Source organism: Salvia hispanica, chromosome 4, assembly GCF_029641045.1.
Source record: "Salvia hispanica isolate PSC_SH4W2 chromosome 4, Shi_PSC_v1, whole genome shotgun sequence".
NCBI classification, from domain to species: domain Eukaryota; kingdom Viridiplantae; phylum Streptophyta; class Magnoliopsida; order Lamiales; family Lamiaceae; genus Salvia; species Salvia hispanica.
Genome location: NC_142695.1, coordinates 20705641 through 20720418, shown reverse-complemented (window position 1 = coordinate 20720418; position 14778 = coordinate 20705641). Strand labels below are relative to the sequence as shown.

Genomic DNA, 14778 nt, shown 5'->3' with positions numbered 1-14778 from the left:
CTTGATATTTAAATATGCATATTTGATATGAACATAAAAGATTGTTACAGATTAAGAAACGATTAATTAAGATTTAAGATCGCGGTCAAGCGTAGCGACCGCGATGAATCAAGTTAATTAATTGAAAACGAATAATTGAACGCAAGGGTTTAAACCCTAGATGTGTTCTAGAACCAGGCTGCCTTCATCGGGGATCCAAGATCTAGATCCGGTGAGAAGAGGCAGCGGCGATCTGCATCGGCTCCGGGCAGCCCTCGCGGTTGCAGATCTGAACAGCAGCTGCGGACAGCGGCTGCGCAGCCGCGTGACAGCAGCTGTGCTGATGAAGACAGGCAGCCGTGGATCCTTGTTGATCCAGCAGCGGCAGCGGCGTCTTCAAGGGGTCAGCGGGCAGCAGCTCCGGCAGCGGCAGTGCCTCCAGGCAGCAGTAGCAGCAGCTGCGTCGCCTTCGGGCGTCGGCGGAGGAGTTGTCCTCGTCGGACAGCAGCTTCTTCTTCGGGCAGCAGTGACGCTGCAATGGTAGCGGCGTCTGCAACGCCGGATTCTTCGTCGCTGGACGTTGGTGGCTGCTCCAGTGGGAGCGGCAGAGACGGACGGCGGCGGCTACTGCAGTGGGAGCAGCCGCGGGAGGCGGCGGAGGCTGGGTGCGGCAGCGGCGGCTGCTACGAGGCCCGTCATGGCCCAAACCCTAATTAGGGTTTTGGCTTGTCTTTTGTCATCTCGTCGTTTTGTTTTCATTTCGTTTCTTAATGCACAAGTAATTTATATTGTGGTTTAAAATCCTAAACCTAGAATAATTAAATATCTTGTGGTAATTAGAATGATTTTGCAATTAAGTCAAGATTCTAATTTAAAAGAGAATAATTGTCTTCTTTAACATATTGTCAATTGATTAATTAAGTCAAATAAGTTGATTTAATTTGTTAATTAGTTGATTTTGATGTATTCTTTCCATCTAGATAATATCATGATAATTAACATAAGGGAATTCAATATTTGATTGATCTAATTTTTGGTTTTTCCTTAAAAGGATGGTTTTTTAAAGAATATTCTCTTAATATGCTTTCATGTTTTAATTTTTAAGGTTTAATTGAAAATTGTCTATATTTTATTTGGTGTGTTGTGGAATTATTTCCTAGATATATACCTAAGGAAAATACATGAGTTTTTCAATTGTTTTTAAACCTTTAAAATTTTCGAAAATTACATGTATAATAATTGGATGGATTTTAATTAGAATCCTATTCCTAGTTTGAATTTTGTCTTTAATATGATGTAGGTGAATTTTATTTCATCTAGATAACATCGGCTTAATTAAAGAAGTGAAAAATTCATTTGGCATTAACATGCTACTTAAATCCTAAATTATTAAAGTGTTAAATAATTAATTGGATTTTAATTGGAATTCAATTCCTAGTTTAATTTGAATTTTATCTTTAATTTTGATGAAGGTGAATTTGTTTCATCTAGATAACATCAAATGTGATTTAAAGGTATGAAAATTCATAGAGCATTAATTTTGCTATTAAAATCCTTAATTATTTATTAAGTTGAATTTTGTCTTTAATTTTGATGAAGGTGAATTTTATTTAATATAGAAAGCATCATTTTGAATTAAAGATGTAATAAGATTCTTCTTGTCATGTGATTTTATGAAAGCTAAGAGAAATTTAGTTCTCAAATTTAATTGGTGTGTTTTAAATGGATTTAGTCTTAATTGGATAAATGCGGATTTATATATCCAAGTGGGCATTTTAAATTGAGACTTAGCTAATCTTTTATGTTATACACCTAGACATTAATTTTAGGATGAGGATGGATTAATTCTATCTAAGTTAATCCAAATAGTATTAAAAGGTAATTCTAATAATCAAGATACGTTATTTTAACTAATAATGTATGATTGTTTAAGATTGGACTTAATGTCTAGATAATCTTGTTTATGTGAAGATAGAATTTTAATTCTATCTATTTATTTTAGATGCTTAATTAAATGATCAAGTTTCTTCATTATGTTTATGTGAACCTTATGTAAATGTGTTTACATGTTTTATTGATGAGTGATGGATATTTAATTTGAGTTATGATTTTATTTGTTAAAATCTAGTTTAACTCGTGCATCGCCTATGTATTTATTGCCTTGCTGCATAGCTAGTACATGTTTAATTATTCTTTGAATGTGGATACCTGCCTTATCTGCTTAAGTGATAATTAAACTATTAAAACCACCAACAAGAAAATATGAAGCGATAATTACAACACGTTTGTATATGGCCTCCATAAAATTGGTCTTAGTGCGAAGTAGTGACCAGCCTGTCTTTACGGGAGGAACATTACCAGTTCGTAAGTTTTGACTTCTCTAGATAAAGGTTATTAAAATCGTAAAAATTAGTTTTTCAGTAATATCGCGACTGGTCTTTACCGGAGCAATATTGCTGCGAAATTATAAGGATTGTATTTTAATAATGCTTAGAGGGAGCTATAGGAGGAGGTGCTTGTCCGGTTCGACCTTTATTTAGAGGAGTTCACGCACAAGTAAAGAATCCTTATTGCTTAATTTTATGGTCATACGCTTTAGCATTGTTAGTCAGCCATGCCATTCTTATGGTCTCTGGACTATCTGTCGACATTGTGGCCAGTAAAAATAATGAATTTCTTGCATGAATATGACACGGCTTCCTAGTAGAAGAACGTTTGTGCTTGATTTTTGTGGATGTAAAATTGATGAATTGTTTTGTGGTTATTTGCAATTCTTTGAAATTTTACATGTTTATATTATTGGTATTTATTCTCAGCTTGAACGAAAGATGATTGATACTTGGGATATTTACTATGCCATACTTAGTTCAAGGAAGCATGACTCTGAATTGTTTAAGGAATGGAAAAGTAAACTTGATGTTGATCGTTTGATCAATGACTTGAGATTGATCCTCAGCAAGGATCGTCCACCCACATACCATCTACAAGGAGAGGACAAGGAGTTTCGTGATCAGTGGCATACCGCGGAATGTCATCTCAAGGGCTTCGTTTTGGCCAGTGATTGGCAATGCCCTTGAGAGGTTTGACAAACCCAATAGGCCGTTGGTCAACAAGCCCACGTGGTTTGAAGAAAAGTCCTCTAAGGTAAGAGCTGGTATCGCTGTGAAGCATTTAAGGCATGATGTATTTGAAGAGGGCCAAGACGTGGGGGTATATTCCCTAGTCATGCTTGGCTATTTCAATAAACTTCACTTGTCGGGGGAGAAAGTTGACCCAGAAACCCAACAGATAATGATCCTTGATGGGCTTCCAGATAGCTTTAATGAAGTCAGAAATGAAATTTTGTTTAGCGACAAAAAGTTTTCGTTTTTGGAGCTTTATAACAAGCTTGTGATTGCTCAAACAAAGATGAAAAGAAGGGGTGGACTTTCGAGATGATCATGTTCAAGTCAAAAGAGTTTATTTTTGCTTTATTTACATTGTTGAATTTTAAGAGTTTTTGATATTGTTTGGTTTTGATATCATATGGATTATTGATGTGGAATTTTATTCCTAGACTATCAATTGTGTTTTTGGATTATCGATGTCATTTTATAATGCTTGCATTATTAGATAAATGAAATTTTGATTATAAAATTATTTATGACATCAAATGTAACATGGTTAATATCAAAATGTTTACTTGTGATTAAATTTGTTGATTCAATTATTATGAAGGTTTCTTCTAGAAATATTGATTATTAAGTTTCTTTAATCCTTAAGTCTTTTGAACCATTATTTTGTAAAACTATCAACGTCGAGTTTCCTGTAAAAAGATAAAGGAATCAAATTAATACTGGATCCTAAATCACATAACGCCTTACCTTTCACATCATTCCCTAAAACACAAGATAATGTAAAACTCCCTGGATCTTTGTGCTTGGTGGGTAACCCTTTTTGAATGATAGCGCTGCAGCTCTCCGTTAGACCCACTGTCTCGTACTTCCCCCACTTTCTCTTCTTTGCCACAACATCTTTCAAAAATTTGGCGTAATTGGGCATTTGTTGAAGGGCTTCTACCAGTGGAATGTTGATGTGGACTTTGCTCATTGCTTCCAAGAACTTGGTAAACTGAGCGTCAAGCTTCTTGCTCTTCAATCGTTGAGGATATGGAATGGTGACACTGCTTTGTGGTAGAGCATCTTCTTGCTGTTTATCGGCCGGCGGACCGCCGCGATGAGGCGTGGTGACCGTCGGGTCTTCAGCCATGCCAATTCCAGAATCTTCCTTGTCCTGTTGGTGTGTACGCGGTGGGTCGCCGTGTTGGAATGCGGCGGGCCGCCGCACATCATCGACAGACAAGGTACCAGGTGGTTTTTCTATTTCTCTTCCTCTCTTGCCCAGGTCTCCTGCCTCCGGAGGTTGATATGTAGTCCCGCTGCGTAGCTGCACCGCATGACATTTTCCTTTCGGGTTTATTTCTGGCAGGCTAGGAAGCGACCCTGGAGTGTGCCTGTTTCCTATGGTTGTGGCTAAGATCCCAAGGTTGAATTCCAGTATCCCGACTTGAGTAGCGAGGTTTGCCAACCCTCTTTCCAAGGCGCTGGTATTTCTTTCCAAATTCTCCAACCTTTTGTTCGTCACCTTTCTATGGTTGAGAACCTCAGTAATGCAAACTTCTAACAGAACCTCCCAACTGGAGCGGGGTTGATCCTCCATACCTGCACATGTTTCATAATCATTAGAACAGTACTCTTGTGCATCATAGGAGTAATCAGAACAGTCTGGGACGTAGTGCGATCCCCCATGCTGCTCATCAAAATAACCACATGGATTCCCTACGCCTGCAGGAAAATCCATTAAAACAAAAAGAAAAATAAAATAAAATAAATAAAATAAAATAAAAAAATGAAAGCGATTAAAATCCAAAGTAGTAAAATTATCCGTTTGAAGATATCACTCCAAAGTGAATTGTCAATCCTAACACGTAACTCCAAAAAGCTCCTAAGACCCTTGAAAAGTCCTCACTCTCAATTAACAGTGCCGTTTTAAAGGAAGCTAACTGTAGTGTCTACTAAGTGGATCTAACTCGCTAGAACTCTGTCACAGTTATGAAGCAAGTTGTATTGAATCATACATAATTGTGTCACTCAATTATGAAGCATCATGATTAACTTAGGGAAGAAACAAAGTAAAAACAAAACGGATATTAAATAGAAAACGGAATTGTATAACCAAAGTTGCTACTAACACATCCCTAGAATCCTATGAGTTTAGTTACACATGACTGAATAAACTAAAAACATAGATTGAAGGGAAAGCAATTTGAACATAAAACTAAAGCAAATAAAACCCGAAGGTTGAATCCTTGTCGTTCTTGATGTTCTTGAAATCCTTCTCCAACTCCTTGCACAATTGAAGTACTCTAGCTTTTGATCTCTATGAATGTTGCAAGTAGTCACTCTCTTTCTCTATGAATGTGTTCTTGTTGTGTGAAACTCTCTTTTTGATGAAGCTTGAGGTCCTATTTATAGGGGAAGATTATTCCTCATCATAGAAGGAAAAGATCTTCAAAATTTGGTAAATCTTGGAGCAAATCTAGGGCTGGTCGGATTCGCCGCCTTTCTCCGGCGGGCCGCCGCACCTTGGCCGGCGGTCGCCGCGTTGGAGTCCAGAGACTCTGACCCTTCGGTGGCGGACCGCCACATGTCCTCCGGCGGTCGCCGGGCGAGACTCTTCTCCTAGCGTAAATTTCCGAGGCGGGCCGCCACATAGCTCTGACCGCCGGGCGCCGGCGGTCGCCGTACAACTTCGCGGCGGTCGCTGGTCGCCGTCTGACTCCAGATTTCCAGACTATGCGTTTTTACTCCCCTTTTCGGCTCAAATATGCACATTTCTCACAAAACATGTCAAAATACCAAAATGTATAGAATATGCAAATAATGGACATGTGGAGTGATTTTGATAACAAAAACGGACCAAATAATGGCCTTAAAACAGTGCAAAATCCGGGCGTATCAACTCCCCCAAACTTACATTTTTGTTTGTCCTCGAACAAAACACTAAAGACACAAGAATAGACGCACGGAATGCACAAGGACTAGACGTCATAATTGCCTCAAAAGATGAAAGAATAGATTAAGCATGGATTAACACAATCAAATCAAGCAAGGCTTAATAGTGCACTTTCATTACTAACTCGTGGAACACCTTGAATTCAAGCACTCACATGTGGCAAACTTCCAAAGATGGGAAGTGTTCTTTCTCTCACTCTCAAAGTGTATAAAGGTAAAGTGTAAATCACTCAAATCATGCATCATGCAAAGTTTACCATAGGCTTGCTCAAAGTCTAATCCCTCCTCTACTCAATGTGATTAAGCATCAATAGTCCGAAAGGTCTTTCTTTTCGGTTGTAACGTAGGCTCTTTGGTAGGTGAGGAATATTTGGCTAAAAAGTGACTTAAATATAAAAATATCCCAAGTAGAGTTAAGATGACTCCACTTTTCTAAAACTTAAGGCACTTCTAACACTTTATTTTTCTCCTTCAACTTACTTTCAATCCTTTGATTTTATTTTCTTTTCACAACCTTTCACACATTTTTTTTTTCTTTTTTTTTTTTTTTTTTTTACACATCCTTTCTTTTTTTTTTTTCTAAAATCAAGCACATATTTGGAATTTTTCTCAATTTCACAACTTGTACTTTCTTAATATTAAGCACACTACTTTTTATACTTTCCTCCTTATCTCTCCAATTCCTTTACAAAAGAAGATAACAAAAACTATACTAACCCAAGGAATTGTCCCCCCATTTATTTTGGCTTCCAAAGAAAAGGCTTAAAGGCTCAAAATTGGCTCCAAAGGAAAAATTTGAGAGGGTCGAAAATTTTGGATATAAAAGTAGCTAAGAAAAGACGGCCTAACATCCTCCTAAATCAACTTAAACACTATGTAAACTTAGGCAGACTAGGAGCAAGTTCTAGAAACATATACATGCATACAGATAAATCACACAAGAAAGAATTTAAGGCTCAAATCTCACAAGGTAAAAGCACGATTCACGGCGAACAAGCAATTCACTAATTATGCACCTTTTCACCCAACCATCATATCAAAACGTTAAGCCACACTTAAACATAGATGGAATATAATATCATTGGCAACTCGGTCTAATGTGTCCCTAAGCATGCGTGTTTCTAAGTTCTTCATGTTATGTTCATGACATGGATTCAAGAAAACATTTTTAGAACACAAAAATCTCCTACGGGTTTTTGGAAAATTAAAGCAAAAATAAACTTACAGCAAAAAGAAAACCCTAAACTCACGGTCCACCACTTCATCCCCCCAAACTTATTTACAACAAAGTGTAAAATAAGTTTGTAGAGTCGGTAGGGACGTGAGTATACTACTGAAAATAAAAACGTACCCTGAAAATTTCGCGCAGAGGTTGAGCGGGGCGAAAATTCGAAGAATTTCGAAAAATCGCGCTGGAAAATTGTGCCCAGGTGGCGGTCCGCCGCAGCTGTTCGGCGGTCGCCGCACGTCAAAGATGCTTTCCAGCGTTCAGGTGGCGGACCGCCGCAGAGCTTGCGGCGGTCGCCACGGAGAGGTCAGAACCTGCGACATTTTTTTGCAAAGCACAAAATTAAACCAAAACCAAAAATACTAAAAATTAAAGCAAAAATTGTTGGGTTGCCTCCCAACAAGCGCTCCTTTAGAGTCATTAGCTTGACTTTTACCCCCCTTTTTCACTCCTTGGGTGGCTCTTCGAGACCAACCTCTTCATCTAACACTTTGTCTGCACTGTAATACTTCTTAACATGGTGACCATTTGCTTGAAACAACTGTCCATCCGGGGCTAGTAACTCAACTGTTCCACTATCATAGATTTTCTTGATTATGTATGGACCAGTCCACTTGGACTTCAACTTCCCGGGAAACAAAGATAGTCTCGAGTTATGCAACAAAACCACATCCCCCAAGGTGAGCTCTCTTGGACTGATCATCCTATCATGATAAGCCTTCATTCGCTCCTTGTAGATGGATTAACTATCATAAGCCTCCATCCGAAATTCGTCCATCTCGTTAAGAAAAAGACGTCTTTCCTCGCCGGCCTTTTGAAAATCTTGATTCAACTTCTTGATTGCCCAATACGACCTGTATTCCAACTCAAGAGGCAAATGGCATGACTTTCCAAACACAAGTTGATAAGGAGACATACCTATGGGACCCTTGTAGGCAGTGCGGTAAGCCCATAACGCCTCTTCCAACCGAAGTGCCCAATCTTTTCTGTTCACACTCACCGTCTTTTGAAGAACCGACTTGATCTCTCTGTTTGCTAATTCCGTTTGTCCATTCGCCTGCGGATGGTATGGAGAAGTGACCCTATGCTTGACTCCATATTTGTCCAACACGTTGTCTAACCATCTATTGTTGAAGTGAGATCCTCCATCACTAATGAGGGCACGAGGAGTACCAAACCTGCAAAAAATATTCTTTCTAACAAAAGCAGTAACCACTTTAGAATCGTTAGTTCTGGTTGGAATTGCTTCCACCCATCTAGAAACATATTCTACTTCAAGTAAGATATATTGGTACTCTCCTGATTTTGGGAATGGTCCCATAAAATCTATCCCCCATACATCAAACAATTCCACCTCAATAATGGTATTCATAGGCATCTCCTTCTTCTTAGTGATTCCCCCCGTGCGCTGACATTCATTACATTGAAGAACAAAACTCGCAGAGTCGCGGAATATGGTGGCCAATAGAAACCGCTTTGCAAAATCTTTATTGCGGTCCTTTGCACACCAAAATGTCCTCCAGTAGGGGATGAATGCCACTTCTCAACAATGGCCGCCCAATCCTCTTGAGGTACACACCTCCTAAGTATAGTATCTGCACATCTTTTAAACAAGTAGGGCTCATCCCAAAAATAAGATCGTACATCTCTATAAAATTTCTTCTTCTGATAAGGAGTGAGATCAGGAGGATGTACCTTGGCTGCCAAATAATTGACAATATCAGCGTACCATGGGAAAGTGGCTTGAGTGAAAAACAGATGTTCATCGGGAAAATCCTCGTTGATTTCAAGTGATAAGTCTTCTCCTTCCACCGGATGTTCCAACCGCGACAGATGATCGGCCACAACATTTTCACACCCTTTTCTGTCTCTTATCTCAACATCGAATTCCTGAAGTAACAAAATCCATCGAATGAGTCTGGGTTTTGCTTCTTTCTTTGCGAACAGATGCCTTATAGCTGCATGGTCAGTATAAACAATAGTTTTAGCCCCCACAAGATAAGCTCTAAATTTATCAAAAGAATACACGATAGCGAGCATCTCCCTTTCGGTAGTCGTATAATTAGCTTGAGCAGAATCTAAAGTTCTACTAGCATAATAAATGACTCTAAAAATCTTGTTCCTCTTTTGTCCCAAAGCTGAGCCAACTGCAACATCACTTGCATCACACATAATCTCGAATGGTTGACTCCAATCTGGGGTAATGAGAATGGGAGCGCTCACTAGAGCTTTCTTCAAGGTCTCAAAAGCCTGCAAGCAATCAGAAGTAAAATCAAATTTCACATCTTTCTCAAGCAGTTTACAAAGAGGTTTAGAGATTTTTGAAAAATCCTTGATGAATCTCCGGTAGAAGCCAGCATGTCCTAGAAAACTTCTTACTCCCTTCTCATTGCACGGAGGCGGGAGCTTTTCAATGGCTGCAATTTTTGCCCTGTCGACTTCTATACCTGCAGAGGACACTTTATGTCCTAGAACTATACCTTCTTTCACCATAAAGTGACATTTTTCCCAATTGAGAACTAGGTTAGTTTCCACACATCTCTGCAAAACCTTAGCCAAATTTTCAAGACAGTGATCATAGGATTTGCCAAATACCAAAAAATCATCCATAAAAACCTCCATTACTTTCTCAATTAAATCATGAAATATAGCCATCATACACCTCTGAAAAGTAGCGGGAGCATTACATAGCCCAAAAGACATTTTTCTATACGCAAAAATACCATAAGGACATGTAAAGGCAGACTTATGTTGATCCTCGGGAGCAATAGCAATTTGATTATAACCAGAATAACCATCAAGAAAACAGTAATAATCATATCCCCCTAATCTATCAAGCATTTGATCAATAAAAGGTAAAGGGAAGTGATCTTTCCTAGTGGCTGCATTTAACATCCTATAATCAATGCATACTCTCCATCCTGTAGCTACTCTAGTGGCTATCATCTCTCCATTCTGGCCAGGCACTATAGTCATCCCCCCTTTCTTAGCTACTACCTGCGTAGGACTTACCCATTCACTATCAGATATTGCATAGATAATCCCTGCATCTAGTAACTTTATTACCTCTTTTCGTACTACATCTTGCATGATAGGATTAAGTCTACGTTGGTTTTGCACACGGGGTTTATGCCCTTCCTCAAGTAAAATTCTATGCATGCATGTGGTCGGGCTAATCCCCCTTAAATCACTAATAGACCATCCTATGGCAGACCTATACTTATTTAACACACACAAAAGTTTTTCACACTCCTCTTCATTCAATGCAGCGGACACCACAACTGGAAAAATGTTACCTGGCCCTAAGAATGCATACCTGAGATGCTCGGGGAGCGGCTTTAGCTCCACCTTTGGTGGTCCCCGTGGTTTTCCCACTGCCTGCCTTCTTTCTTCCTCTTCTTCAGGGGTACGCAATGGCAAAAATGCATTTCCCTTTTGAGGAATTCTCTCCGGTAGCGCTTCCAATTCTGTCACCACTGCACAAACACTTGCATCACAAGATGATAAATCAGCATTAGGAGTAAATGAGTTTATGAGACAAGATTCAAGAGGATCCTGGGTTTGATGATAAGTGACTTCTACTTCTCCCACACAGTCGGTAACGATTTGTATGACACTGCATTCTTGATAGCCTTCTGCCCCCTCCTTTCCATGGAATTTCAGTGCACCGTAGATGTTAAATGTGATGCTTTCATCGTTCAACTTCAATGTCAGCTCTCCCTTTTGTACATCTATCATGGCTCCGCCAGTGGCTAAGAATGGTCTTCCATGGATCAGAGGCACCTTCTTGTCTTCCTGCATATCCAACACAACGAAGTCAGCAGGAAAAATAAAATCTCCCACTCTTACCAAGACATCTTGCACTATCCCCATTGGCGTTGTTGTGCTACGATCTGCCATTTGCAACGTGATTGAGGTGGGACGGATACTATCAACGTCGAGTTTCCTGTAAAAAGATAAAGGCATCAATTTAATACTGGATCCTAAATCACATAACGCCTTACCTTTCACATCATTCCCTAAAACACAAGATAATGTAAAACTCCCTGGATCTTTGTGCTTGGTGGGTAACCCTTTTTGAATGATAGCGCTGCAGCTCTCCGTTAGGCCCACTGTCTCGTACTTCCCCCACTTTCTCTTCTTTGCCACAACATCTTTCAAAAATTTGGCGTAATTGGGCATTTGTTGAAGGGCTTCTACCAGTGGAATGTTGATGTGGACTTTGCTCATTGCTTCCAAGAACTTGGTAAACTGAGCGTCAAGCTTCTTGCTCTTCAATCGTTGAGGATATGGAATGGTGACACTGCTTTGTGGTAGAGCATCTGCTTGCTGTTTATCGGCCGGCGGACCGCCGCGATGAGGCGTGGCGACCGTCGGGTCTTCAGCCATGCCAATTCCAGAATCTTCCTTGTCCTGTTGGTGTGTACGCGGTGGGTCGCCGTGTTGGAATGCGGCGGGCCGCCGCACATCATCGACAGACAAGGTACCAGGTGGTTTTTCTATTTCTCTTCCTCTCCTGCCCAGGTCTCCTGCCTCCGGAGGTTGATATGTAGTCCCGCTGCGTAGCTGCACCGCGTGACATTTTCCTTTCGGGTTTATTTCTGGCAGGCTAGGAAGCGACCCTGGAGTGTGCCTGTTTCCTATGGTTGTGGCTAAGATCCCAAGGTTGAATTCCAGCATCCCGACTTGAGTAGCGAGGTTTGCCAACCCTCTTTCCAAGGCGCTGGTATTTCTTTCCAAATTCTCCAACCTTTTGTTCGTCACCTTTCTATGGTTGAGAACCTCAGTAATGCAAACTTCTAACAGAACCTCCCAACTGGAGCGGGGTTGATCCTCCATACCTGCACATGTTTCATAATCATTAGAACAGTACTCTTGTGCATCATAGGAGTAATCAGAACAGTCTGGGACGTAGTGCGATCCCCCATGCTGCTCATCAAAATAACCACATGGATTCCCTACGCCTGCAGGAAAATCCATTAAAACAAAAGGAAAAATAAAATAAAATAAATAAAAAAAAAATAAAAAAATGAAAGCGATTAAAATCCAAAGTAGTAAAATTATCCGTTTGAAGATATCACTCCAAAGTGAATTGTCTTCCCCGGCAACGGTGCCAAAAACTTGATGCACTTTTTATTTGCACTATAAATACCTGCAAGTATACAGAGTAGGTATAGTATAGCAAAAGGTTAGTACCGGGTATCGAACACGGGGAAGATGTACACAAAGTGTCTATCTTCTACTAGAACTCAATTACTATCTGGAGAAACAAGAATTTTTGGAAACTTTTGAAAACAGTAAATATTAAAAACAGTAAACAACTAAATGCAAGCAAATCACGGAGAGAAAAGTATAGAGATAAGGGGAATTCCAGGGATGTGCTTTCACTTTTATGGTTATACAAATTCCAAACTACAATACCCTAGCACAGTTAATACTTTGAAAGGACGAGTCACCTAGCTTATGCTCATGCGATACAAACGTTGATTACTAACATTAGGGTTGTCAATCCTAACACGTAACTCCAAAAAGCTCCTAAGACCCTTGAAAAGTCCTCACTCTCAATTAACAGTGCCGTTTTAAAGGAAGCTAACTGTAGTGTCTACTAAGTGGATCTAACTCGCTAGAACTCTGTCACAGTTATGAAGCAAGTTGTATTGAATCATACATAATTGTGTCACTCAATTATGAAGCATCATGATTAACTTAGGGAAGAAACAAAGTAAAAACAAAACGGATATTAAATAGAAAACGGAATTGTATAACCAAAGTTGCTACTAACACATCCCTAGAATCCTATGAGTTTAGTTACACATGACTGAATAAACTAAAAACATAGATTGAAGGGAAAGCAATTTGAACATAAAACTAAAGCAAATAAAACCCGAAGGTTGAATCCTTGTCGTTCTTGATGTTCTTGAAATCCTTCTCCAACTCCTTGCATAATTGAAGTACTCTAGCTTTTGATCTCTATGAATGTTGCAATTAGTCACTCTCTTTCTCTATGAATGTGTTCTTGTTGTGTGAAACTCTCTTTTTGATGAAGCTTGAGGTCCTATTTATAGGGGAAGATTATTCCTCATCATAGAAGGAAAAGATCTTCAAAATTTGGTAAATCTTGGAGCAAATCTAGGGCTGGTCGGATTCGCCGCCTTTCTCCGGCGGGCCGCCGCACCTTGGCCGGCGGTCGCCGCGTTGGAGTCCAGAGACTCTGACCCTTCGGTGGCGGACTGCCACATGTCCTCCGGCGGTCGCCGGGCGAGACTCTTCTCCTAGCGTAAATTTCCGAGGCGGGCCGCCACATAGCTCTGACCGCCGGGCGCCGGCGGTCGCCGTACAACTTCGCGGCGGTCGCTGGTCGCCGTCTGACTCCAGATTTCCAGACTATGCGTTTTTACTCCCCTTTTCGGCTCAAATATGCACATTTCTCACAAAACACGTCAAAATACCAAAATGTATAGAATATGCAAATAATGGACATGTAGAGTGATTTTGATAACAAAAACGGACCAATAATGGCCTTAAAACAGTGCAAAATCCGGGCGTATCACTATGATATTAATATCAATATTGTTTATTCAATCAAACGCCACTTTGACTTATCAATATGTGAGAGTTTGTACGTAACTCAAGTTCATGATATCTTGGGTGGTAATAATTGAATAACATGAAGGTATTGGAATATTATTTCATAGAATTCGCGTGCCCAGTGTGGTATGATTAAATCCCTAAGGGGTGATCCCCAAGAGGTGTTTGGAAGAGGAATTTATTATTCAGAAAACTGCGCAGTTGGAATTTATTCCACGAATAATAAATAAAGTTTCAAACTAGAAATACTCTTTGGAGAATTAATTTAATTCTAGTCACATAGCAGACAAAAGAATTAAATTGACGGATCAAGATAATCTTAAACGCGGGAAATATTATAAAATAAAATGGACCCAAGTTATTTGTAATTTGGTGATTTAAGTGGGAGTGCAATATTATTCTTAAGTGGGAGCATTTTAAATTGAGACTTAGCTAATCTTTTATGATATACACCTAGACATTAATTTTAGGATGAGCCTCTTGCTCCAGTCCTTCCTTGACGGATTAACTGTCTTCTCCAATATCGCCTTGATCTCGCGATTAGAAATCTCCGCTTGGCCATTAGACTGAGGGTGGTACGGGGTCGACACTCTATGGTGAACACCATATTTCTTCATCAAAGCCTCGATGGTGCAATTACAGAAATGTGTTCCTTGATCTGAGACGATGGCTATAGGGACTCCATATCTGTTGAAAATATTGGCCTTCAGAAATTTTGCCACCTCCTTTGATTCACATGTTGTTGTGGCCTTAGCTTCTATCCACTTAGACACATAGTCTACTGCAACCAATATATAAGTGTTCCCACAGGATGATGGAAATGGTCCCATGAAATCCATCCCCCATACGTCGAAAATTTCGCACACAATCACCGGGACCTGAGGCATCTCGTCCCTCCTTGAAATTCCCCCTGTTTGTTGGCATCTCTCG

The 14778-nt window shown here is 39.9% G+C and overlaps 1 protein-coding gene across 1 annotated transcript; it reads right to left on the bottom strand.

The window, feature by feature from the left end:
* Positions 1-8002: 8002 nt before the first annotated feature.
* On the bottom strand, positions 8003-12240 carry LOC125189825 (uncharacterized). The gene is made up of 6 exons (XM_089056596.1): positions 9984-12240; positions 9420-9707; positions 8956-9218; positions 8769-8855; positions 8556-8668; positions 8003-8438 (listed from the first exon to the last, which is right to left on the bottom strand). Exons 1-6 carry the CDS (start codon positions 12238-12240, stop codon positions 8003-8005), a joined length of 3444 nt encoding a protein of 1147 aa, XP_088912722.1.
* Between the last annotated feature and the right edge of the window lie 2538 nt (positions 12241-14778).